General features: G+C 41.6%; 1 protein-coding gene across 1 annotated transcript; it reads right to left on the reverse strand.

The window, feature by feature from the left end:
• Positions 1 to 1,845: 1,845 nt before the first annotated feature.
• LOC124857233 (N-acylethanolamine-hydrolyzing acid amidase-like) lies at positions 1,846 to 8,220 on the reverse strand. The gene is made up of 11 exons (XM_047348415.1): positions 7,998 to 8,220; positions 6,707 to 6,871; positions 6,453 to 6,576; positions 3,679 to 3,769; positions 3,515 to 3,600; positions 3,263 to 3,435; positions 3,122 to 3,184; positions 2,978 to 3,044; positions 2,873 to 2,901; positions 2,206 to 2,275; positions 1,846 to 2,102 (listed from the first exon to the last, which is right to left on the reverse strand). Exons 1-11 carry the CDS (start codon positions 8,174 to 8,176, stop codon positions 2,079 to 2,081), a joined length of 1,071 nt encoding a protein of 356 aa, XP_047204371.1. The 5' UTR covers positions 8,177 to 8,220; the 3' UTR covers positions 1,846 to 2,078.
• Between the last annotated feature and the right edge of the window lie 19,268 nt (positions 8,221 to 27,488).

The raw sequence follows: 27,488 nt of genomic DNA on the forward strand, positions 1-27,488 counted from the left end.
ACATGATGTCACACCCTAATCAGCTAATTAACTCATAACACCTCTAAATGGTTTCTCAGTCTGGGTCAGTTGGCTACACGGGGAAGACTTCTTACTTGACTGGCCAGCCAAAATATTGTACTTTTTCAAAATATTCAACATTTTCAAGATGTACCTGTAGTGCTATAGAAATGTTTTCCCCGATACTACTTTTTCTATTCAAATATCCGAACCAAGCCCAATTATATGTGGAAAAAGTCATCACCGTCTTGTGAAATCATGAATTATCTAGGGCTACCTTAAGGAAACAAACATGCTTCTTGCTGGTTTGGTAGAGTTGTAGATATCAACAATAAGGTAAGGTAAGTTTATTTATATAGCGCTTTTCAGTAACAAGACATTCAAAGCGCTGTACATGAGGAAGAACAATTACAATACAATCACAAAGAAAATAAACAGATACAGACACAGAAAAACAAATCAAAATGAAACTTATAATCCTTGAGAGTAATAATAATTAATAATCCTTCCAAGTTTACTGGTAGAAATTGGTTCCAAGCCACTCTTAATAATAAAGCATCTTATGCTAAAAGAAGATGATAATATTGATAATCTCCTCATTCCACTGAATTCTAACTAGGGAAGCTGAGTCACTGGTACAAAACCGCTTTAATCCACATTTTAAGGTGCTAATAATATATTCCTTTTACTGGTATTGAAGTTGAACTAAGTAATAACAGTCATTGTAGACTAATTTAGAAAGCTGGGTCATTGGTGTAAGAGCAGCTAAAGTCCAAATTACTAATAATATTTGGTTTTCGCTGGTAATCCTTCTGATAAAACTAAAAATTAATGAAAAAGTAATGAAATACTAATAATAATTGGCTTTTGCTGGTAATCCTTCTGAGCAATCTGAAAATCTATGAAAAGTAATGAAATCACAGATTTAGGTAAAGTAAGTTAGGAGGAAAAAAAAAATCATATTTCAGACTCTATTCTTAGCAGAATAGAGTCTGAAATAGTACAAAAAACCTCAGCAGGGGTAAGCAACACACACATAAGTAAAGATTTAGCAAGGGTAAGGTGGAATCTTGAGGATGCAAATATATATAAGTCTGAGTGTGTTTGCAAGAATTAGACCGTCATCACTGATAGAAGCGCCATTGTCCTTGAGAAGAGAGATGGAAGTTTTATCAATCGGCCGCATAGTCATATCAGCACACAGCTGGTAGGGGAGTGCTGGGGAAGAGCGTCGTGTTTATATAACATCCAGCAGATATTTTGTCGATAACCAGTTAGCAGAAGTTGCCAAGGCCACATTGGGGAGCCAGTTCTATTGTGTGGCTGCTCTCCTGCATCTGGCACAGGGAACTTAAATGTATGCAAGACACAATTAAGTTTCAAGGCTTTCTGGAGCAAAACGCACTGCCTAGTATCAAAATGTTCACCCTCAGTCGCAGGTTATGGGTCTTCCAACACGATAATGGCCTAAAATCCCTGGGCAAATCACTGGACTATTCTTAAGTGGCCTACCATGAGCCCAAATCATCTTAACTTTTAAGCATCAATTAAAACATCTAAAACAAGCCTAAGCCAGATTGAGCAGTTTGATCAGGGAGAGTGAGCTAAACTACTGGTTGGCAAATACAGACTTCTGATTGTGAAATACAGAGAAAACCTTTTTGGTAGTGATTGCTGCATAAACTGCTGCAACAAAATATTAAATCACAGTTTTTATCTAGTTTTAATCTGTTTTTATCCATGGCATCCATGCCAGTTGTGTATAGTCTTATAAAATATTCATCAGAAGCATTTATCAAAATCAAAGTTTGATTGTGTCAAATATGAAATAAGCAATAAGACATATTTCAAGTTATTAAAAAGATAGTTGTGTTTATTTTAGAAGGGGGCAATACAATCTGTGTATGTCTGGACATTCAACAACCCTGCAAAGTCATATTGACACCAGACATGAAACAACAAATTTAAAAAACATTCTCATCATCTTGGGTCTGATTCCAAAAACACAACTTCTGGCTGGCTATCAAATAATCAGCAGAAACAGTAATTAGGTCATTCACTGCTCCCTGATGGTCACTTCAGTTGATCTTCTTCGGACAACCCTTTAAAAAACCATCAGAGAGGAAATCGAGTGAGTGAGGGTCTCATGTTGTTTGGAGTATTTCCAATCATTTCCCAATAATATTTTAGATGTATTTGCAGTACCTTTTGTCTCATAACTGTGGTGTACTCCCAGGGGGTTGCTGCACTCATAAGAGTTGTATAGATTGTATTTCTGGGGGTTTATCAAGGCAGAAGGTAAATGATACTGTCACATATGTTTATAGTTTATATTTTCATATTACAACCACAAACTTCAATGTTTTTTTTGGTGGCCAGCCATGTCCTGGTAGGTTTGCAATTGTGCTTTGCTCTGTCCATTTTGAGATTGAATACTGCTCATGAAGATGCTTAAAGCTCGAGCATATGGCTTCATAACCCAGTCCTGCTTTAAATGTCTCCACAGCTTTTTCCTTGGCATTTGGTTGCGTTGGATTTGATTTCAGAATAGCAGAATTAAGGGGGCAGGTTACGGATGCACACCACACTTTTCTGATGTGTAGTTGTAAAAACTATTTAAAGCACACATTTTTCTCCTTTCACTGTTATTAATAGCTTTGTATTTATATGTCACAAAAATCACATTAAAAGATGCAAAAATCTGTGGTTGTGGTGTAACAAAACATGCAAAAGTTAACAGGGTATAAACACATACGCAAAGCACTGTAAATGCATGTGTGGAGCCTGACAAAGGTCCAGTCATATTATGGCTGCTGCGGAACAAGAGGTTAAAGTGTTCAAAGTGTAACAAACAATTTCATCCTATCCTCACCTGTTGCACACTGGAGGCACCGACAGAACCTGGAAGACAAGGCTTCATTATCTAACTACACATTCACAAAATGAGCCAGTACCACATGACCTTGTCCCTACTTGCCTGATAAAGTTTATCACTATTGATGCGATTCTGACCGACAGCATTTAGTGCTTTGAAGGCTGCTCCTCTAAGAAATGATCAAATAACAGCAGAGTATAGAAATCAAACATTATGGATCTGTCATCATCATGTGATATGACTAACCTGCGCTGGTCAGAAGGCGGAGGAGACAGCCAGTGGTCATGGTTCGTCTCCACTCTGTACCATCTAAACAAATCAGGAAGATGGTGTTACATGTTGCTTCATTAGTGCAATCCCCACTAAGCAGCACCAGCTTCTCCCTACCCTCCTTTTAGTGGCTCCAGGGGCCAGGTGTCAGCGGGGCCCTTTCGATCTCTGGTGATGATGACCCCCTCCCCTGCTCTTACCCCACCCACAATGTAATACACCCCAGTGATGAGGGGGGTTTCCGACAGACGCTTGACTGCATCCTGAAAGTCCTTGGCCTCCTCCAGGGTCTGCATGAGTTACACACAATTAATTTCCCTTCGACATAATGCCATTTTCTCATCCCGCAACCTTCTGTAATGTACTCACCTCCCTCACAAGCCAGCTGACTGGGTGACTTTGATACAGCAAAGCAGAAACAACATTCTTCCGCCAATTCCACCAGAGCTCAGTTTCTTAAGAATGAAAACCAAGCTTAGAGAAAAAAAGAAACAATATCGTCCAGCATGTCTCAAAACTGTCAGCAGTCTTACCTCGCTGGTTGCCAGACACAGTGAACTTGTAAGGACTCATTCCAGTCCACAAGCCGACATAACCAGCAAATGAAGTTCCAAAGTACACTACCTAGAAAGTTACATAAATGAAATAATCACACAAACATTTCAGTGCCCCAGCTAGAATTTAATGCTGGAAGGTTTCTCTCACACAAATGTTTCGCAATATGTGTGTGATGGAAGAAATTAGCAGGTAGCAGTGTGGCAGTTTGTCTTGGTTTATCACAAAGATAAATTTTTAGAATATTAGGGCAGGAGAACAGTGAAACACCAAAACACCTAACCATGCCAAATGTTGCACAAACATGTCTGCTTGTGTTGGTTTAGTTATGAGGTGGTTAGGCCTATTGAGTTTGAAGACTGGCTGGTATAGTGTCTACTGGTAAGCTAACGGCAAGGCCCTCCTCACCAATAAATTCACACGTTAGATAAAAACTCGTCGTTAAAGATACATAGAATCAATCAGTTTGACTACTTTCACTTTCAGGTCTGGAATTGAATTTCAGTTCCAAACTTCAGTTTTTTTGTCACACATCCGGGTCGTTGAGGATAGCCACAGATTAATCAAAGATAGATTCGTCGATTTACGTTTCACATCAGGTTAAACTTCCTTTATGGCATTTTGAGCTGGAGAACTGCCGCATACATGAGCTTGGCGGATGTCAATCACTAAGTCAAATGACCATCTATTAGAAGCGTCATGTAAAGAAATGATGGTCAAATAGTAACACTTATTCTATCTGTAGCTATTAGCTAAACATGCCAGATTAGCATAGTGTGCCACCGGTGTTACGTCGGTTTGCGTTTCCCTTGCCATTACCTCAGCGTAACTTCTGTTGGCAAGCAACTGTGTTAGCGTGAAGCGCAGAGCTGCAAAGCCGAACAAATGGAGCCTGAAGGTTAATAATGCTGTCTCTACTGTAAATGACTACACGGTTTTTATTTACCCTTTTACATATTGCTGATGGCTTATAATCCTATTTTTTTTAAATGTTAATGTTTTATGATCTTGTTCATTATTCAGCCATTTAAAATGTTCAAAATAATTTTTGTGTTCATAGATATAAAGATCTAACACTATAGATAAAATACATTGATGACAAATACCATTTGTTTAATTCATTTGTAAAGCTTTTAACAACTTAAACACATTATAACTTATAACATATTAACTTTAGGAACAAAGTTTAAATCAGTTTATTTGTAGGACATACTACAAATAATAATAATAATTATTATTATTACAATTACAATAAATAAACCAAACATTAATATTAGATATCATCTGAGTGAATTATATCTGCTTAACTTCCACCTATTGGGGAATCTCAGCAGGATTTTGAAAACAATGCGCCGGGAGTCAGCTGTTCTCTCTGGGTTTTGCGCACCTCAACCGCCTGGAACCAGATTCAGAAATTCAGTTATAGAACTGAAAGTAATCAAACTGAATTTTCGATACAAAGCAAAGCAATTTTCAAAGCAAACAAATTCAGTTTCAAAGCAAATAAATCCAGTTTAAAGCAAACATATTCAGATTCAGTTTAGTGAAATTAATTTTCATACCAGTGCATTTAATTTCAAATTACGCCAATACAGATTCAGTCTGAGCAATTCAAATTTAGTTTCTGATGGGACAAGTTTCTTCCCTTAACCTTTCAGCCATTTTCTTAACTAGTTTGTGGTGTTAATTTTCACCAAAAATCGGGTCAAGAACTGTAACTCGGTCTGTTGGGTTACAGAGGAGAGAAAAAAAAAGCTAAAAGGAATTTAAATTGAGGACACTGTGAATCAGTTATCTGGTATTGGGGTGAAGGCAGAGGGCTACCTTCTTTTTAAACTGAAGAAATAATGTTAACATTCATGAAAAAAGGTCTACAAAATGGTTAACAAACTATTATTTTTGCTAAAAACACATAAAACAAAGCATCTTTTATTTCTTATGCTTGTTTTATGCAGTTGGGACAGAAGTTGGGTAACCAAACAAAACTTTTGACCCAGGTTGTTAGAGTGGGAACCTCATCATTCTTCACAGGCTGCCATGTTGAACCGATCAGACGTCACTAACCGTCTTCCATAGGATGAAATAAGAAATGCTCAAATGAAGCTGAAATGGTGTATAATCATGTTAATGTTGATGGATTGTGGTAATGAGATTTTTTTCAAACCGGAAAGCCTGTTTCTTTTTAATTAGCTTTTTCCTGCTAAGTGGTTTGCACAAGGTAGAGCTAGGAATGTTCAATATAAAGACTTTGAGCAAGGAAATTATAAATAATGTAAATAAAGAAAGGCACAATTTCCTAAAGTGTTATATATTGGGTATTTAAGATTAATTTATGAGGGTTGTAGTTTTGTCATAATAAAGCATAATAAACTCCAAATTTTCCAATCAGAGCAACAATGATGGAACAAGCAAATGCAAACAGTATTACAAAGAAAGTTGATAAAAGGAGCAACAACTAAAGAAATGTACAAATGTACTAGTTGTATTATAAGACTTTGTATTGAAAATCTGAGATTTGTGACACATTTTTGTAGGCCTAAAACTAAGATTATTGGATGTTAATATTGTAACTTTTATGGACATTGCAGAAATCCTAAAATGCTCCAAAATCCCCGAGGCAGCAGATCTCTGAAGTATTTTAAGTGCTGATATGAATTAGAAATTGTAGTACTACAAAAACTGTAGATTACTGTATGATCAACATGTCTCCTTTAAACACCTATGTTGCTTTATGAGCATAAACACAACCCACCTTTCCATTTTTGTAGAAGACTACATTCATGGTTAGATTGTTCAGAACTAGATGTGGATAATCAAAATTTCTCCCATGGTAGATGTTCCCCTTTTGATCCTGAGCCACAATGCTTGTGCAGTAACTGTGGATAGAAACGGTGGATGACCTTAATGTATTTTCAGGCTTCATATTTATATACCTTTTGGAATTTGTGATCATTTGAACCCTGTATGTAGTCACAAATTTATAAACAGACTTGAAACTTTACATACGCAGTAAATTCGTAAGCAAAGTTGAGTATCATGACATCTGCGGGGTTTGTTTTCATGAAGCCAGCTATCCCACGGATTTCCCCGGCGTAAGGCTGGGGAACATATTTTTCCAGGGTCATCGCAATAGGGTTGACTGCCTGACGCAACCATTTTGGAATCTGTGAACTACAAAAAATAGGAAATAAGGAAAGATGAAATACATGGTGACTACTGTAAACATGAGTATAATAGAATATAAATCTATTTTCTCAGTGTTCTTCAGTGTTAAAGAGTAAAGATCTTCTGATGAATGCTATATTTTTATTAGTTTGCACAGTATAAATTGCATGAACGGACATTATACATTTCTAAACTGTAAAAGTTTAAAATATATTAGTATATAAAGTATTAAAGAGTAATGTTTCTGTGTTTTTGGCATGCTGTTTTTATTCCTTTATTTATTTTCAATGAATTAATTAATATAATTATTTATTCATTTATTAATAATTATTTTATTTATTTGAGGGATTATAAAGCAGAAATATTAAACAGCGCATATATCCAGCTAAATGTTAACTGACTCAGCATTAAGTGCTGGCAGAATGGAGATGCCAGAAGGAGGTGGAGGATTTCATTCACTGAGAAGTCTATCTCCCTCTATGTTTTACAAACAGAAAAAATCCATATACGTGCACTGGATGATGTTTTCCCCCCTAGTTTCTCATTCCCTGTCCTCTTCTCATTTTTGGGACAAACTATTTTTGGGCTTCTGACATCTCCGGAAAAAACACACACACTATAGCCAAGGTCACATTTCCGATATCTTTAATTCATTAAGAGTTCCAGCAAGTTTTAAGTAGTTTGATATCAGGATATCTTAGATTGATTAAATGTGGCTCCAAATATCATTTGAGAAAAGTCAACAAAGCTCACATCATTATGATAAAGTGGTGTCATGTTAGGCATTCATAAAGGTTCAGCGTAATTTAACCAGAAGTAGGTTTTTAGAATAGATCCAGGCTCGACAAGCTGTATAAAAAGTTACAAAGAATTGAACAAATAAACAAGTAGGCATAACAAATGTGGTATAGTGAATTAATACAGAGATCTCCATCTTTACCTCCCTGCACTACAAAGGTGCTTATAAAAACAATTTAATGTATTTAACTGAGCTGAATTGTTTTTTTTCAGCTTAGATGTTTCTTATTTTTCTTCAGTCTGTCTGTTTACACCTTAAACCAACTTTTTCTAACCAAAGTGCCATCTACATACTAAACTTTTCTAATAATAAAAATGTCATAAAAAGACTTACGCAATGAGGGCTCCTGCAGCTTTTTTCAGGCGGTTTATATCAAACGCTTTCTGCAGAGGCTCCCATCGCTTTTCTGGACTCAGGCTAAGATTGATGACCACTGTAGGTGGAGGAGTCTGAGCGCATAAAGACCCTGCGAGCCCAAGCAGCACCAGCAGCCCTGCACTCAGCTGCATCATGACCCAAGCTTGCAGTCAGATGAAGAAGATGCTTGACACTGAACAAGACTGGCTGCTTTAAGCTGATAATGAACTAAAGACAAAACTAAACCAACTTCCTTCAAGAGGTTTTCATAATAAAACACACAAGTTACACAAGTTGTTCAAGTTACACAAACGCTTTGCATCAAGTCAATTCAAAGAAATGTATGCAGTGTGATCCAGCTTTACAGAGCATCCTGTTCATTCATATGCGTTTTCTTTAATTTTCAGATTTTACATGTCCTTCATGAATATTTTTTCATTTGCTGTTGTGTGCTTTTGTATTCTAAAACATGATAATACAATATTCACAAAGCCCATAATTAAACTGCTGGTCTGATTTAAAGGGAACATATCATGCTTTTAAATCTTTCCCTTTTAAACTTAATTAATTCAGTTGTGTTCCACATGAAGTGGAACTGCAATACTTTGGTCTGAATTCCTTGTTATTGTAGCTCCACAGACCTCTCTTTTACCCCTGTTCTGAGGTGCCTCTGAGATCAACTCGTTTTGGTGCGGTCTCTTTAAACGTGTTAAAGCGCTTCACACCCCAACCCTACAGGTCAAGGTGCGCTCAGCTTTAACTCGATCGGCCATTTTTGTAGTTTCATAAAAGTTATCTAACAGTATAGGCGTGTACACTCCACTCTTTGCAACGGGTGGAGCCAAGAATATAAAAACTGAGGTTTTTCCTTTGTTCAAGATTTCATCTTCTTCATCCACAAGAGGAGAGGATTGGGCCTTGGTCCTGAGTGTTGTAATATTTTTCTGCTTTTCTACATAAAATATCTCAAATTTAATTACAGAGTTGTAGTATGTAATTTATAGATTAAAGGGTAAATGGAATCTCTTTGCTTAGACTAACCACAGTGGAATGGTCACAGCTGTGTCCGTCATTTCCATTGAGAGAAGGAACTGACCCCTTAATCAGATGAAGTCTTTCAGCAAATCCTTCTTGGAAGTTGCTGAAGCCACTAGTCCTTGAAGTCAGAGAAAAAGGATTTTCCCCACCTATGTGGGAACATTTCCATGAAAAATTGTATTTAACTAGGCACTTTGAAGAGGTTCTTATGCTAGGGGACGCTGTAATGTATTGTGTGGGTTAATACAACCAGCAACCGAACCAAACTTATCCTCTTTCAACGTAGGCATACTTGAGCTTGGACTACAAAATCGCAGCAAGAAATAAAAATTGTGATATGCGAAATTGATCAGCCGGAAGTCCATGACCGAATTTAAGATTGCTTCAGTCTTTTTTCAAGTAAAAATGAACAGGACCGGTGACAAAGGGCAGCCCTGCCGGAGTCCAACATGCACCGGGAACAGGTCCGACTTAGTGCCGGCAATGCGAACCAAACTCCTGCTCCTCTGGTACAGAGGACAGAAAGCCCCTAGTAAAGGGCCCCGATTCCATACTCATGGAACAACCCCCACAGGGCATCACAAGGGACACAGTCGAATGCCTTCTCCAGGACTGCAAAACACATGTGAACTGGTTGGGCAAACTCCCATGAACCTTCGAGTACCCTGTAGAGGGTATAGAGCTGGTCCAGTGTTCCACGGCCGGGACGAAAACCACACTGCTCCTCCTGAAGCCGAGGTTCGACTATTGGCAGGACTCTCCTCTCCAATACCCTGGCGTAGGCCTTACCAGGGAGGCTGAGAAGTGTGATACCCATATAGTTGGAACACACTCTCTGGTCACCCTTCTTATGAAGGGGGACCACCACCCCAGTCTGCCAGTCCAGAGGCACTGTACCCGACCTCCACGCAATGATGAAGAGGCGTGTCAACCGTGACAGCCCCACAACATCCAGAGACTCGAGGTACTCAGGACGGATCTTATCCACCCCCGAAGGCCTGCCACCACGGAGCTTTTTAACCACCTCGGTGACAACAGTCTGGGTGATGAAAGAGTCCAACTCCGAGTCCCCAGCCTCTGTTTCCACCAGGGAATGACTGATGGCAGGATTGAAGAGATCCTCGAAGTACTCCGACCCCCGCCCGATAATGTCCCCAGTCGAGGTCAGCAGCTCCCCACCACCACTGTAAACAGTGTTGGCGAAGCACTGCTTCCCCCTCCTGAGGCGCCGGACAGTTTGTCAGAATTGCTTCGAGGCAAACCCCTCCTTGAACCGCCACCTTAACGTGGTGGAGGGGTTTGAGTGCTCGAATGATCTTAGAGGCTATGTTGTCTGGGGCATAAATGCTCCTGGTAGGGTCTCCCATGGCAAACAGGCTCTAGAACCCCTCATGACGACTACTAAATTGAGGCATGTGACGTTGCCCGGTACGGCGGAGCCGGGGTCCCACCCTGCAGCCAGGCCTGGGGTTGGGACTCGTCGGAGAGCGCCTGGTGGCCGGGTTGTTCCTCGCGGGACCCGGCCAGGCCAAGCCCGAACGAGAGACGCGAGGCCATCCCAAAGAGGATTGGGCGGCGGACGAAGGTGGAGACCTCGGCGGCCCGATCCCCGGATGGTTAGGCTGGCTCTAGGGACGTGGAATGTCACCTTGCTGGGGGGGAAGGAGCCTGAGCTTGTGCGGGAGGTTGAGAGATATCAGCTAGAGCGTGGGCTCTGGAACCCACCTCCTCTAGAGGGGCTGGACTCTCTTCTACTCTGGAGTGGCCCACGGGGAGAGGGGGAGGGCTGGGGTGGGTTTGTTTGTTGCCCGCCAGCTCAGCCGTCACATGTTGGGGATTACCCCAGTGGATGAGAGGGTTGCGTCCTTGCGTCTTCGGGTTGGGGACAGGTCTCTGACTGTCGTTTCGGCCTACGGGCCGGGTGGTAGTGTGGAGTACCCAGCCTTCTTGGCGTCCCTGTCGGGGGAGCTGGATAGTGCCCCTCCCGGGAACTCCATTATTCACCTGGGGGACTTCAACGCTCACGTGGGAAACGACAGTGACATCTGGAGAGGCATGATCGGGAGTAATGCCCTCCCCGATCTGAATCCAAGTGGCGTTTCATTATGGGACTTCTGTGCTAGTCATGGATTGTCCATATTGAACACCATGTTCAAGCATAAGGGTGTCCATCAGTGAACTTGGCACCAGGACACCCTAGGCAGGAGGCCGATGATCGACTTTGTTGTCATATCATCAGACCTTCGGCGCATGTTTTGGACACTTGGGTGAAGAAAGGGGCTGAGCTGTCCACTGATCACCACCTGGTGGTGAGTTGGATTCGCTGGAAGAGGAGAAAGCCGGACAGACTTGGCAGGCCCAAGCGCATAGTGAGGGTCTGCTGGGAACATTAGGCAGAGGCCTCAGCCAGGGACACATTCAACTCCCACCTCCGGGAGAGGTTTAACCAGATTCCGGGGGATGTTGGAGACATAGAGTCAGAGTGGACCATGTTCGATGCTGCTGTCCGTAGCTGCGGCCCTAAGGCAGAAATCTCCGAACCCGGTGGTGGACACCGGCAGTAAGGGATGCTGTCAAGCTGAAGAAGGAGTCCTATCGGCTGTGGTTGGCTTGTGGGACTCCTGAGGCGGCTAACGGGTACCGTGAGTCTAAGCGTGCCACGGCCCGGGCTGTGACAGAGGCAAAAACCTGGGCCTGGGAGGAGTTCGGTGAGGCCATGGAGAAGGACTACCGGTTGGCCTCGAAGCGATTCTGGCAAACCGTCCGGTGCCTCAGGAGGGGGAAGCAGTACTTCGCCAACTCTGTTTACAGTGGGGGTGGGAGGCTGCTGACCTCGACTGGGGACATTATTGGGCGGTGAGAGTACTTCAAGGATCCTCTCCATCCTGCCATCACACATTCCCTGGTGGAAACAGAGGCTGGGGACTCAGGGTTGGACTCTTTTATCACCCAGGCTGAAGTCACCGAGGTGGTTAAAGAGCTCCGCGGTGGCAGGGCTTCGGGGATGGATGAGATCCACGCTGAGTACCTCAAGTCTCTGGATGTTGTGAGGCTGTCATGGTTAACACGCCTCTTCGACATGGTGTGGTGGTCAGGTACAGTGCCTCTGGACTGGCAGACTGGGGTGGTGGTCCCCCTTCATAAGAAGGGTGACCGGAGAGTGTGTTCCAACTACAGGGGGATCAGACTTCTCAGCCTCCCTGGTAAGGCCTACGCCAGGGTCTTGGAGAGGAGAGTCCGGCCGATAGTCGAACCTCGGTTTCAGGAGGATCAGTGTGGTTTTCATCCCGGCCGTGGAACACTGGACCAGCTCTATACCCTCTACAGGGTACTCGAGGTTTCATGAGAGTTTGCCCAACCGGTCCACATGTGTTTTGTGGACCTGGAGAAGGCATTCGACTGTGTCCCTCATGGTGACCTGTGGGGTGTGCTCCAGGAGTATGGAATCAGGGGCCCTTTCTTAGTGGCCATCCGGTCTCTGTACAAGTGGAGCAGGAGTTTGGTCCGCATCGCCGGCACTAAGTCGGACCTGTTCCCCTTGCATGTTGGACTCCGGCAGGGCTGCCCTTTGTCACCGGTCCTGTTCATAACTTTTATGGACAGGATTTCTAGGCGCAGCCAAGGGCCGGAGGGGGTCCGGTTTGGGGACCAGAGGATTTCGTCTCTTCTTTTTGCAGATGACGTGGTCCTGCTGGCCCCCTCTAGCCAAGACCTACAGCATGCACTGGGGCGGTTCGCAGCCGAATGTGAAGCGGCAGGGATGAAGATCGGCTCCTCCAAGTCCGAGGCCATGGTCCTCGATCGGAAAAGGGTGGCTTGTCCTCGGAAAAGGGTGGCTTGTCCTCTTCAGGTAGGAGGGAGTTCCTGCCTCAAGTGGAAGAGTTCAAGTATCTCGGGGTCTTGTTCACGAGTGAGGGAAGAATGGAGCGAGAGATCGACAGATGGGTCAGTGCGGCTGCCGCAGTAATGGACTCACTATGCCGGTCCGTTGTGGTGAAGAGGGAATTGAGCCGAAAAGCGAAGCTCCCGATTTACCGGTCGGTCTACATTCCTACCCTCACCTATGGCCATGAACTTTTGGTCATGACCGAAAGAACGAGATCCCGGATACAAGCGGCTGAAATGAGATTCCTCCATAGGGTTGCCAGGCACTCCCTTAGATATAGGTTGAGGAGCTCGGCCATCCGGTAGGGGCTCGGAGTAGAGCCGCTGCTTCTCCACGTCAAGAGGAGCCAGTTGAGGTGGCTCAGGCATCTAAATCGGATGCCTCCTGGACGCCTTCCTCGGGAGGTGTTTCAGGCATGTTCCACCAGGAGGAGGCCCAGGGGATGGCCCAGGACATGCTGGAGGGACTATGTCTCTCGGCTGGCCTGGGAACGCCTTCGGCTCCCCCCGTAGGAGCTGGAGGAGGTCTCTGGGGAGAGGGACGTCTGGGCATCTCTGCTGAGTGTGCTGCCCCCGCAACCCGGTCCTGGATAAAGCAACGACAACGAGTATGAGTACGAGCTCTCGCTGACTAAGAGTTTAGCTTTCTCACTTTACCATCTCCCTCAAAGTTAAAATATGATTAGGCATTAAGTGGCTTAGGGCCAGTGGGATCATTCAGATGATCAGCTGTGAGTGGCCTTCTGTTAATGATTACTATAACGTCATACAAGAAAGTTCTTAATTATGTAGCATGTAGACGCTACTTGCTGACTGGTCAAGGATAGCAGAAAGATCACTCCTTATTGTTCTTACGTGTATTTCCCATGCTCCTGCCATATGACTCGCTGATGAGGGATTCATGAGGAATTCACAGCCAACGGCCTTGATCTTTTCTTGATCCATGTCTTTCATCAGATTTGAAAACTCTCTTTGAGCACCAACTAAATTGGTTCCCTTGTCACATCTCAGCTGGCGAACACTGCCTCTGATAGCAATAAATGCTTGCAGAGCATTCTTAAATGTGTCTGTGCTTAGATCATCTACCACTTCTATGTGGATAGCTCTTGAACACTGATACAGGTTAGTATCAGTCAATTTTTTTTTTTTTTTGCTCTTTAACATAAATTTGTCCGAAACAATCTGTAAGAGCCAAAGTTAATGTTTGTTTTGTTTATTTGTTATGGGGGCACAGGTTTTCAGATTTTTTCTACACTTCAGGTGATTGTTAGGAGGTGTGGTCTCAGTTATTCAGCTGATACAGGCATTTCCAACTGGTAGTTGGTGAAGGGTTTTTTGCAAACTTTTCTGTTGACCGTTATCTCAGCCACCCTCACTAGATCATTATTTTGAACGTTATTTCACAATTCTGATCATAAGCGATGTATTTGTTTGAATGAACTAAAGTTTATTGTCATACGTTTTAAAATAAAAACACAAAACGCAAATGGAACTTATCATGGCTTATTGGAGATGCGTCACAGTACAAAACCCTACTAAGCCAGCAGCGACTATTGTTCCGGATCAACGTCGCTACATTTAGTTAACAGAAAATAGCAGTGTTTAACCACATGCATCAGAACAATGAAGAGGATTTGTGGATGGAGCTTTCGTAGTGACAACGCCATGGAATGGATGATTTTTGACACATTTGGATGTTGTTCTTAAAGGAGTTATTGGAAATGCCGCAGCTGATCAATGGCATGGAGGAACGCGGAGCAACACACCCATCAGAAGCGGTAGGAAATGCTGATTCACTCTGTGTATTGCTGGAAGTTTTGAACACAGCATGGAAGTGTCATTGCTTGTCCATTGGGGACATTAGTTTGGCTTGTGTTGTGTGCGCAGGGCTGCACGGTGGCACAGTTGGTGCCACCTTGGCACCTGTTGACTTGCAGCAAGAAGGTCCTGGGTTCAATTCCCGGCCGGGGTTAATTGGTCTCTCTTAATTGTATGAATGAGTGTGTGTATGGTTGTTTGTGTGTTGAACTGGTGAGCTGTCCAGGGTGTATCCCGCCTTTCGCTCGTAGACTGCTGGAGATAGGCACCAACTTCCCTGCGACCCACCTTGGAAGAAGCGGTAGAAAATGACTGATTGTGTTGTGTGTGCAACTTTGCTTGATTTGGCAAGCAGGAGGAAGCTGCTCTGAGTTTGATGCTGCAAGAAAAGCATAGGCTGTGACTGGTTTTCAAGCTATGTGAAATCATCTGATGCATGTGACAATGAGTGAAATAAAAGAAGTCGATTTTGAGCCAGAAGATCTGCAAAACCGATGGTTATAAAATTGAAACTTTACAGAAAGCGTGACAATCTCACGTGAACAAAATTAAAGGGTTAACACGTGATATTAAAGAACTGATGAAAACTTATGACAATGCAAAGGATGTGCAGCTTCACTTAGAACAACCGAATAATCCATATGAAAATGCAAAAGCAGCCCATGATTCATTCATTTTATTGGTTCCTAAAGACGAGCAACATTCTCATTCTGAATGGTTTGGACACATAACAAGATGTATTGCTGATTTTGTTGAAGATGTGAAACAGTGGTCGTTGAAATTGGAAGATCTTTTGTGGAAAAAAGGCATGAAGCTAAGACTGTCCCGGCTACTTCAGATGTACCTGTTTCTTTAAAGATTGTTAAAGCAAAGGAGGTTATTGCTTCCACAAATGATCAACATAACATTACAGAATCCTCACAGCAGTGTAAATTAACATCTGGTGACAGTGTTTCAAATGTTGGAAGCAGGAGGAGTATGGAAGTTCTTCAGGTTCAAGCTCCAGAGTCTCAAGTACAACATCATTGTGGATAATGGCTGAAGCAGAAGCAGCTGCACTGATAGTAAGACAAAAACTGCTTAATATATACATGCTTTGGAGGAACATGAAACACAGTTAAGGAGACAGCGGGAGCAACTAGAGCTGGAAACAAACATAGATGCTACAGTTGCAAAGTTTTGGGCGGTTCAAAAGGATCCAGCATTAAAAGTAAATTATCAAAAATATCTAATGGTATGGAGTCATATTTTGAAAAGGGGCAAAAGGAAAGAGAAGTGTTGAAAGCTAAAGCTGATGATCTTGTACAAGAAAAACATGTCTTTCAGGATCACATGGATGCAGATTCACAATCTGTCTTATCTACAGGCAGTTTTAATAAACCACAGACTCTTTCTGCAGATCCTTTGATATACCAGGCAAACACCAGAAACTCACAAGAAAATAAATATGTGACATCTCATGTTTCTAGTCATGGAGAACAATGTAACATCTTATCTGTCATGAGTAAGAAAAATTAACTCACTGCTTTATTAATCCAACAGCAATGTCTTTCCTCTTTACATAAAAAAGGGATCCCTGTTTGTTGAACACAACATCAAAAGCAGAAATAAAAACCATGGAGATTGTCTTTATTATCTGGAACAACACATAAGAGGACAGCCAAGAGAACTTGTAAGAAGTTGTCTACATATGTCTTCAGAGAGAGGCAAAGTCTTTATTAAAGTGGCATTTTGGCAACGAACACAAACTTGCCATGGCATATATGAACAAAGCTCTCTGTTGGTCTTCAATAAAATCAGAGGACAGAAAAGCTCTTCAGGCATACACAATATTTCTCAGAGGTTTTTGTAATGCTATGGAAGTTCTCAGTAACTTGAATGAGCTTGATATGCCTGCAAACATGCTTGCCATAGTAAAGAAGGTACCCTACAGGCTGAGAGATAAGTGGAGAACGACAGTCTGTCATTTTCATGAGAGAAATAATCGACAAGCTAAATTTAAGGATGTGGTGAATTTTCTGGAAAAACAAGTGAAGATTGAATCTGACATCAAAGATATCTACATGACAAATGTTGTGGATTTTCTTATCAAAGTGGGAGAGAAATTAACACTCAACAAAAGAAAGTCCGGACTTTGTCTTTATAAAACTTATTCAAAGGCAGTCAGCGCTTGAATGACTCTGTCACTGAGCAAGTCAGTTAAGCAGAGCAACGAACACAAAGTACAAATCATATTTATAGCAAAATGAGGGTGTTGTCTCAACATCAAAGAGTTTAGTTTTATGGTTCCTAGACCCTCCCCAGGTCAGAGGTAACAAAGTCATTTAGGAGAACACCCATCTGCTCTTTCTCGGGACATAACCCTTTAGGGAATGTTTAACGATAAACCTCCTGATAATGAATTTAAAGGTAATCTCCTCTTAAGAACTAAACACTAATAAAACACAGAGGTCAGAGGAGAGAGGTAGATGGAAGGTCACCACCTCTGAGTGATAAAACACAGAATCAAATGAGAGAGGAAAAGGAAAGATCAGAGCACTTTAAAATAATTTTCCATTACACAAACAAACACACAAGAAAGCTTCAATCACAGAGATTTATTTTTCAAAATGTACCCCAGCAAATAAATACCAAAATTCAATTTGAAATGTAAAATTTGAAAATGAAAAAGCATTTCCAGAAATGCTTTTTCATTTTAAGAATGTGGCTGCATTGTTTGACTCATAAATGAAATTAGTTATCAATCATCCTATTTGCATTTGCATTTTCTTCTTCAAGACTGCTCATTCCTTCACTAAATTAAAATGAAAAAGAAAAAGACATTTGAGATTTATTTTTTAAAATATGCCCCAGCAAATAGATACCAGAATTCAATTTGAAATGTAAAATTTGAAAATGAAAAAGCATTTTAAGAATGTGGCTGCGTTATTTGACCCATAAATAAAATTAGTAATCAATCATCCTATTTGCATTTGCATTTTCTTCTTCATGACTGCACATTTTATGCCATAATCAAAAAGAAAACAAAGCAGACATTGCTTTTTCGTTTTCGAGTTCTGGGCAGTATTTTGCGGGCAGACCGAGTTCAATTTGTGGCAGTGGCAGACAGAACTGGTAGTTCCGCCACAGCTCCACAGTTCCGCCTGCCACTGCCACAAATTGAGCTCGGTCCAGCTGCAATTCAATCAATTTCTCGGCACGTTTGCAATGTAATGCACTGCAGACGTGCACAGCGCCTCCCACCGAACAAGATGGGTAGCTCGGTCATCTGGGAGCTGAGGAAGAGCGGCTGCTGACGTCACTCTTCTGCGCCCGCAGCTCGGAATGCTTTTTCGTTTTCGAGTTCTGGGCAGTATTTTGCGGGCAGACCACGAAAACGAAAAAGCAATGTCTGCTTTGTTTTCTTTTTGATTATGGCATAAAATGTGCAGTCATGAAGAAGAAAATGCAAATGCAAATAGGATGATTGATTACTAATTTTATTTATGGGTCAAATAACGCAGCCACATTCTTAAAATGAAAAAGCATTTCTGGAAATGCTTTTTCATTTTCAAATTTTACATTTCAAATTGAATTCTGGTATCTATTTGCTGGGGCATATTTTAAAAAATAAATCTCAAATGTCTTTTTCATTTTAATTTAGTGAAGGAATGAGCAGTCTTAAAGAAGAAAATGCAAATGCAAATAGGATTATTGATTACTAATTTCATTTATGAGTCAAACAATGCAGCCACATTCTTAAAATGAAAAAGCATTTCTGAAATGCTTTTTCATTTGAAATATGGTAACGATTTGCTTCCATAGAAAATGAGTCCGAGATCGATTTGCTAATTGGCTCAAATGTGCCAAAGGCTCTGGAACCACTGGATGTCATCAGAAGTGTTGGAGATGGACCGTATGCTGTTAAAACTGTACTTGGTTGGACAGTTAGTGAACCTTTGGGTGAGACACAAGCAGAAGCTCAAGATCAGCCACAGATAAGTATCAATAGAGTATCTGTAGTGAAACCTGATGAGCTTTGAAACCAGCAGTTTAAAACTGATTTTCCAGAGTGTGCTAGAGATGAAAAGGAACTTTCTAAGGAAGATCAGCAGATTTTGGATAAAGTTTTCAATTCTGCTAAGTTACATGATAGTCATTATTACATTGGGCTCCCATTTAAACATTCAGATGTCTGCATGCCAGATAATAGAAATGTTGCTGTACAACGGCTGCAGAATCTGAAGAAAACATTTGTGAGGAACCTTTATTTTCTTCAGGAATACAACAGCTTCATGTCAGACTTAATCTCTGAAGGTCATACAGAACGAGTACCCGATGACAACTTGTGGCGTAATGATGGCAAGAAATGGTATTTACCACAACATGTTGTTTTGCATTCACAAAAGAAAAAACTAAGAGTAGTGTTTGACTGTGGAGCCAAGTACCAAGGAGTGTCATTAAACAGTCGGATCTTACAGGGTCCCGACTTGACCAGCACATGATTGGAGTCCTAACTAGATTTTGTAAAGAACCTGCTGTCATTGCCGCAGACATCAAAGCAATGTTTTATCAGGTCAGAGTACCAGATGAGGATCGAGATGTGTTGAGGTTTCTTTGGTGGCCCAATGGAGATTACATTCAAGACATGGTTGAATACAGGATGACAGTACATGTCTTTGGAGCAACATTATCTGCCAGTAGTGCAAATTTTGCACTAAGGAAATGTGCTGAAGATCATAAACAACAGTTTAGTCTTCAAGCCATGGACACAATCTTGAAAAACCTTTATGTTGACGATTGCCTTGTCTCAACAGCTTCAGAAAGAGATGCAATAGCTCTCTATCATTAGCTCTGTGCAATGTGCTCGAATGGAGGCTTTCTACTGAACAAGTGGATAAGTAACAGTCATAATGTACTGGCTGTCATACCTGAAGCTAACAAAGCAAAATAAATAAAGGAGCTAGACTTAATCAATGACGATCTTCCAGTGGAAAGAGTTGTGCGTGAAAACATCATGAATTATGGCAGTGGCGCTTGCTGAGAGCTTAGTAAAACCAATATTTTTTAAATGAGCTGACTCGTGGTGGATGATGTCATTGTTGTTGTTATTTATATTAGATATTTAAAAATCCACCCGCGAATATGTAGATATGACATTTTAGTTTTTGTCATTGCTTTATGTGGTCATTTGTGTGTTCATTATTTGTGAATCTCCATTTATATTCCCTATGGTTCCATGCTTATTAAAACTAAATTGTTTCCAGTGACCAGTCTCACTTCATGTTGACAGAACACCTCCAGGTCTCACTTATCAAATTTCACCCACATCTGATGTGGAATATCAAAATTAAAGCCCTTACAAAAAGACATTTTAGACAGTACTGTGTCTATAGCAAGAAAACAGAATGTCTGCAGTGATTACTCTTCCATCAGGCTGACAGAAGAACATCTCTAGATGTCACTCATTAAATGTGACCAACATCTGATGTTGAATTTTAAAATTAAAGACCTTAAAAATAAGTAATCTTACGTATATTTTCCCTAAATTACTGTGTTTATTGCATGAAAACAGGTTGTTCCCAGTGATTACTCATCAAATTTCATTAAGATGTGATGTGGAATTTGTGCCAATTTTCCATCTATCTTTTACAAAGTTGCAGAATATATTCATGTTATCATGTTTTATTGTCCGATTATTTGTGATCTCTTAGCACTTGAACTATGTTTTATGGATGACTATATGCAGCGGTCAAGGCTATTGCAGTCCAGTGTCTAAACAGCTGAATGAATAGTTTAGAAAACGTGGCAAACGCCACTCAATTGCCGTCCTTCTCGGGTCACCGTGAGCACTCCCATGATCACTTCCGGGTCAACCTAGGAGCTGGTACATTCCTTTCTGTTAGATTTTGTCATTTGTAAGTGTTTTGTGTTTTGTTAAAGTGTTTTCTCAAATGTAAATTTGTTTTCTGAAATATACATTTGTTTTCTGAAATGTCAATTTGTCTCAAGCTTTGTAAAAGTGTTTCAGATTTTGTTGGTTTGCTCCTCCCGGGAACTGAACAAAAGCACTAGCTTTTTCTTTAAGAAATCATGCGAAAAATCAAAAGACAGAAATCAGTCAAGATAGGAAGAGAATTGTGGAACTCCACAAGTCTAGTTCATCCTTGGGTATGATCTCCAGATGCTTGAAGGTGCCAAGCATCCCCGCGACCCACTATGGAATAAGCGGTAGAAAATGACTGACTGACTGACTATACATAATTTAGTTAATCCTAAGTGGGCTAAAATAGGAAACCTGAAGTCTGATTTAATGGGAGACAGTACGAAAACAAAGGTTTATGTGTCTTGTTTATAAAGTGTGTGTAAAAATGTGCTCCCACATTTCAATTCAATTCAATTCAAATTCAAAGATACTTTAATATCCCGAGGGGATATTAGAATTCCAGTACAACCCATCCTGACACAAGACAAGGGGGGGACGGGTGTTGGACCACTTGTTTGCTGAATATTGGACCATGTGCATGTTGTCGGACGTCACTATGCCTTTCCAATGGCATCGGCCATTTTATCCAGGACAGTCCGCTCCTACATACCCGGTCGAACACTACGACGATATGGCGTGGCGTCCCAAGTCTGACGTCACAAGACGCTATATAACAGGGCCTCCATTTTGAACCCCCGCTTTTCAGCTGGAGACCGGGTTCGGTTACCAACATCTGAAGCATCACCTGGAGAAGAGTCCCTAGTGGATCTCATTTATTCTCTCTCGTTGGCCAGCGAACACTTCATAACTGAGGTTTCTGGACAAGGAAGGCCAGAAATTTCCCTTTGCCGATCGAAAACGTGAGTTTAACACGTAACTAAAAACACGGAGTTTTGAGGAGACGAACCGCCACCGTGTTTCAGCCGAAGTCGACTTTGACGGTCAGATCATATTTTTCCTTTTCGCCAAGGAGGCCAGAGGACGAAGATTGACCGCTTTTCCTGAAGTTAATTGTGGATGCACAGTTAACTTCCAACTCCCCCCCCCCTTCCTCGCTCGACCCCGCTCAGAAGAAAGCCGACAACAAGTAATACCCATCCTTTAATCTTTTTATTTCTTTATTAGGAATAGCCGGGCAGGGTAGAGGAGATTTTTAGTGCAGTTAGAATCTAATGTGTTCTGAATGATATGTGCATGTAAACTTGTTATTGAAACTTTGATGTGCTGTGTTGACATCTGGAAGCCGCTGCGCTCCCAGCTCTGTGCGTGTTTTGTGGGGTATTTACCATTTGAGAGCCAGCGCAGGTGCGCTGTGAGACTGGACTGCTAAAATAACCTCATGGTGAAATTCCCCTTTTTCTTTGTCTTCAACCTCACTGCTTGCTTGCTTGCCGCCAAAAGTTTTATAACTCTTTGTCTGCTCAGGAGTTGGGGGAGGTTTTATGACTGAGTATAACTGAGTTACAGTTGGAGCTGTGCCCCACCCTCCACCCTCCACTCACCACCACACCCCTTCGTCATATTCTCATTTTTGCCATAACTGCTGACCACTGCTGTTTTGCTTTATTTAGCTTAGTTAGATATTTTACCCCTTTTATGTAGAACTTTGCATGTTGAGTAGGTGAAGATTATTAAATCGGAAGATCGGATTGTATCAGGCGGTGATTTAATAAATTTTCACATAGATGATAACATAAGGCGTTCTGTGTTTATTTTGTGCAAGAGGGATTCGTCAGTCAAGATAAGGTTAAAGTTCCACACGTTTCGGCAGAAACGGTCGATTAAACAGTGACATCTCTGATAATAGTTATTAATTATTACGGAGTATTTAACGGTTGTAATTGTCAAAGGTGTTGAGCACAATTACAACACCAGGAACATCTCTGGTCTTGATTCATAAATGAGGATTTTGGTTAAGAAATTGATTTTGTCAAATTATGATTTTTAATTATAATTATTGATCAAGTTCAATCAATCAATAATCATAACTCCCAACACGGGTCACCGAGGCTTTGCTGCCCACTCACAGGCGCTGCCCTTGCTAGATGAGAAAAGAGGCCACATTAGGTAAGTAGAGGGAAAAAAATCATATTTCACACTTTATCCTTAGCAGGATACAGTTTGAGATTTCAAAAAACCTCAGCACAAAGAAGCAACACGTAAGCAAAACAAGTTCATGCCGGGATTGGTGAAGGCGGTGTAAGTGGGTGCATATGTTTATCTTGAGCATGTATGTGTGAGCAAGTGAGTGTGTGCAAGTAAGTGCATGAAGCACTGTCACAGAAGCCATTGTCCTTGATGGTACATAGGAATGTTCATCAACCAGCCATTCTGAGCAGCTCCACAGATGTCCACAGGGAAGGGAGGGGGCAGCGGGAGCCGAGTGTCATGTTTACATAACTTCCAGGAGAAGTTGAAGATAGCCAGCCATCAAGGCTGTGCAGGGGAGCCAGATTAAGAAAAAAAATTATTATTTGGGTTAGGCTGACTCTTAATTTTCCGTCAGCCTTGAGAGTCTCGCTGGTGTTTCTCAAAGGCGAATCCAAACAGCCAAATTCCTGGTCTTTCACTAGATCCGAGCGAACAACTTTCTCCAAGATTTATCCCATTTCACCCCTGAGTCCAGGAACCGCAACCTGCCTGCGATCCTGTGTAAGGATCACATCCAGTGTGCGATTCAGCTCATGTAACATCTCAGTCTGAGTGCTGATCGCCCTGAAGATCCCATCACACATGCCAGGCAGCCTCACAATTGCCAGAACGGCTGCAGACATTCTCCGAATTTCTCGATATGCCAGGTAACCGCTGACTCCAAAAAAGCAAAAATCCTGATATCAAACATCCAATTATATACATATCTTCCACATCCTTGATTGACATTATCGACAAACACACAATTCTCCACTTCTGCCAGGAGTCCATTGTGTATCCAGAGAAAAACGTCCTGTCTGGACAAGAGGATTCTCCTCCACCCTGTCTTCTCATCGAGAAAATCTGATCAATTGCATTGAGCGATCAGCTGACCAAATCCATAACTCAGAATTTGGAACATATTGTTGTAGAAAAATTTGGTTTTACCAAGACAGAGACCGATGATTGTCACTCAGAATCAGCTTTATTATAATCTTGCAAGAGAGAAGGATTTTTTACAGCATTGGAGATGCGCTCAGTAGTGCTGCCAAATCGTTCTGACCAGACAAAGCAAAAGTTCTCCTATAAGCTACAACAGTTTTCAAGGTGACTCTCATGAGACCTGTTGTCCTAGACATAATCTTAACAGTGTGGCATACATAGTATCTCACACAGCTGCAAGCAGAAGACTGAGAAACCATTACTCTAAGACTAAATAAGAGAAGAATGGAACAACACCTGAGGGGTTCTAATACTTTTGTCAATTCCTGTAGAGTATCAAGGAGCAAATCAATCAAGGCACTAAAAATTTCCATAACAATCCACCCTCTTCGATTTTAATGAAACAAGTGTCATATGTTATCGAACTCCCAAGAACATTTTTACTGAATGACAAAGAAGGAAAGTACAAGAAATGAATTTCAAAATGTGAATTGATCAGTAATAAAATGAATAATAAAAACGAATCAAAAATTGATTATATGAAATAAGTAGTAATAAAAATTGACTAAATAATGTAAAATGAATAATGAAACATTATCACAAAGCTAAACACTACAACAAATCTATTATTACTGTCATCTTCTTTGTTGGAAACAATTTGTCATTCTGATGGAAACAAAAACATCTCTTCAATCAACAACCTTTTAAGGAATGATCAGATAAAATGAATACACAAATAATATAAAGAATTCAAACACTCAAAAAATTAAATGAAGAAAACCAATATACTAGCAAAATGAAATCATGAGTTATCATGTACCCTGTGTGTGTTCGGTGCAGATCTACATCATTAGAATTAAGAAGATTATCTGAACAGATGGAAATTGACCATGGATAAAACTTATAAAAAAAACATCATCATGAGAGTCACTTTCAGACTCATCAGAGCAATCCAAGGGTTCCCCTTCACCTGTGAGGAGGGGCATCTGATATGACCTAGAGGTAATCAATCTATTAATTAGAGTACGCAGGCAGGGCAGAGCAAATGAGGATACCTGCGAAGGTGGCAAAAGAAGTCATACCTGCAATAATAAAAACCTTCCATTTACCAAAGGTAGCAGTAAACCAATCAGACAAAGAATCAGCACCAGGGTCAGGGTACCAGGGGGCCAGGGTGCATAATCCATCCAGAGTTCTGATTACTGAACCATCAGGACCTGTTATTTGGAATAAAAGTACAACATAAAGGACCAAACATGGCACAAACACCTCATTTTTCAGCCAACGTCATGTCTAAAGCCATTCTTGTTTGCCAAGACATAAGAGAACTGGAGGATAGTTGGTTGGTTACGCCAACCATTACATCTCTGGTGATGTTTTCTAAGCGCTGCATATTGTAGTGCAATCAACGTTTTTGTTAGGATTAATCCAAAGAAATATTGATTCAAAGCCATTGACTACAGGATTGGCTAACTAATACTCATCTGGAACATCACGTGGGAGAGCCGGAGTAGTGAAAAGTTGTGGTCTTGCTCTCCAGCTTATCCTTGTACACCTCCTTGCTGTCTCTTATCTTGACTTTAAGTTGCTTCTGTATACTCCTCAATAATTCTCTGTCTCCCTCTCTGAAGGCTCTTTTTTTCTTGTTAAGCAGGTCCTTCAGGTCACTGGTGATCCAAGGTTTGTTATTTGGGAAGCACATCACGGTTCTGGTGGGGATGATGTTATCCACACAGAAGTTTATATAGTCGGTTACACACTCAGTCATGGCATTGATGTCCTCTCCATGTGGCTGGCACAGTGCGTCCCAGTATGTAGCCTCAAAGCAACCTTGCAGGGCTTCTTCAGCTTCCTGTGACCATTTTCTCACAGTCCTCTTTATTACAGGTTGCCTCTGAACAAGGGGCTTATATTTTGAGCAGAGAAAAACAAGATTGTAATCTGATTTGCCTAGAGGAGGTCTTGCTGTAGAGATGTATGAGTCCAAGACATTTGCATAAAACAAATCCAATGTTCACAAGTACTGCCAGTCCACCTCCTTTACATTTGCCGCTCCTCTTTAAATCTCTGTCTGCTCGTATGGTTAAAAAGCCCGGCAGAGAGACGCTGGAGTTGGGGATATGATCCTGCAGCCATGTCTCAGTAAAACACATAATACTGCATGCCCGGTACTCTGGCTGGGTCCTTTGTAGGGCTTGGAGTTCATCCAACTTGTTTCCCAACAATCTCACATTGCCCATCATAATCGACGGAAGAGATGGTTTGAACTTCCTCCTTCTCTCTCTTCTCTTAGCTCCTGCTCTGCATCCACGGCATCTCCTTTTCAACTCATCAGGGATTTGGGGTTGTAGTTGAAGTATTATTTGACCTTTTGAGATATTAATCAGCTGCTCCCGGTTGTAAGAAACAACCCCATTGCCATGGCAATGCATCATAACAAATGTCCAAAAATAGAAAGTATTAAGAAAAATACTCCAAGCTGCACAGCATCCGACACCGGAGTGGACAGTCGTCCAAAAAAAATCAACTGTATCCACCACAAGAGGAAGAGTTCCCAAAAAAGAATAAATCAGAATCAAAAGTAACAGAGCTACTCCAACCTGCTGCCACCTTGAGCGGCACAATTCTAGAACACTGTCCAGCTGTGCAGAGCCTGGAACAAAAGGCTACATGCTCATCACTAAAATACTCAATAAATATAAAAAAAAAAGTTAAACTTGTGTGCAAATGATTATGTGCAAATCCATGCCTAAAGTGCAGTGCTAAATAAAGTGTTAAAGTGCTAGATAAAGTGTTTTTAATAAAGTGTAAAGGTGCTCTTAAAGTGCTATGAATTACTTAAATAAGGATAGTCCACGTAATGAAGACCTCCTCATTACATTTCCACCCCTTCTGCTAAGAGCACAGAACCTCAGTCCTCCTTTCTGGATAAGCAGTCAACAACCACATTGAACTTCCCTGGTTTATACTGAACCATAAAATCAAATGGCTGCAGAGACAGGTACCATCCAGCGATGCAGGCATTGGCATCCCTCATGCGTCTTAACCACTGAAGGGCACAATGGTCAGTCTCTAGAATGAAGTGACATCCCAGAAGATAATACCTGAGGGCCTCGATAGCCCACTTCATGGCGAAGCACTCTTTCTCCACCGTTGAGTACTTCTTCTCCCTGTTGAGCAGCTTCCGACTCAAAAATACCACAGGCCTCCTTTCACCTTCCACCTCTTGTTGAAGAACCGCTCCAAGCCCCAGTCCTGAAGCATCTGTTTGCAAGATGAATGGCTTGCTGAAGTTTGGGCTGTGTAGAACTGGATGAGTACATACCGCTGCCTTGAGGTCTTTGAATGCTCGATCACATACTTCTGTGCATTGCACTTTGTTGGGGGCTGAACTCTTTGTTAGGTCAGTCAGTACAGCTGATCGGTCTGCAAAAGAAGGTAAAGATTTTCTGTACCAGCCCACCAAACCAAGAAATCCTCTTACCTTCTTCTTTGTGGTTGGAACTGGGAAGGCCTAAATTGCCTCCATCTTTCAAACTTGAGGTTTTATCTTCCCAAAGCTAATGACAAAGCCCAAATACTCCACTTCCCTCTGGGCTACAGTACACTTCTTGGGGTTAATAGTCAGCCCAGCCACTGATGCGGTGTAGCACCTCCTGCAGGTGAATCACGTGCTCCTCCCAGGACTG

Source organism: Girardinichthys multiradiatus, chromosome 20 (assembly GCF_021462225.1).
Source record: "Girardinichthys multiradiatus isolate DD_20200921_A chromosome 20, DD_fGirMul_XY1, whole genome shotgun sequence".
NCBI classification, from domain to species: Eukaryota; Metazoa; Chordata; class Actinopteri; order Cyprinodontiformes; family Goodeidae; genus Girardinichthys; species Girardinichthys multiradiatus.

What these genes read in the sequence shown, in the direction of transcription:
- LOC124857233 (XM_047348415.1), bottom strand. Translation starts at nt 8,176, where the DNA reads ATGATGCAGCTGAGTGCAGGGCTGCTGGTGCTGCTTGGGCTCGCAGGG. An exon ending in TTTGCTTACGAATTTACTGC is followed by an intron (nt 6,577 to 6,706) that starts GTATGTAAAGTT and finishes TTCTATCCACAG; the next exon opens with TTACTGCACAAGCATTGTGG. An exon ending in CCGCCTTCTGACCAGCGCAG is followed by an intron (nt 3,045 to 3,121) that starts GTTAGTCATATC and finishes ATCATTTCTTAG; the next exon opens with AGGAGCAGCCTTCAAAGCAC.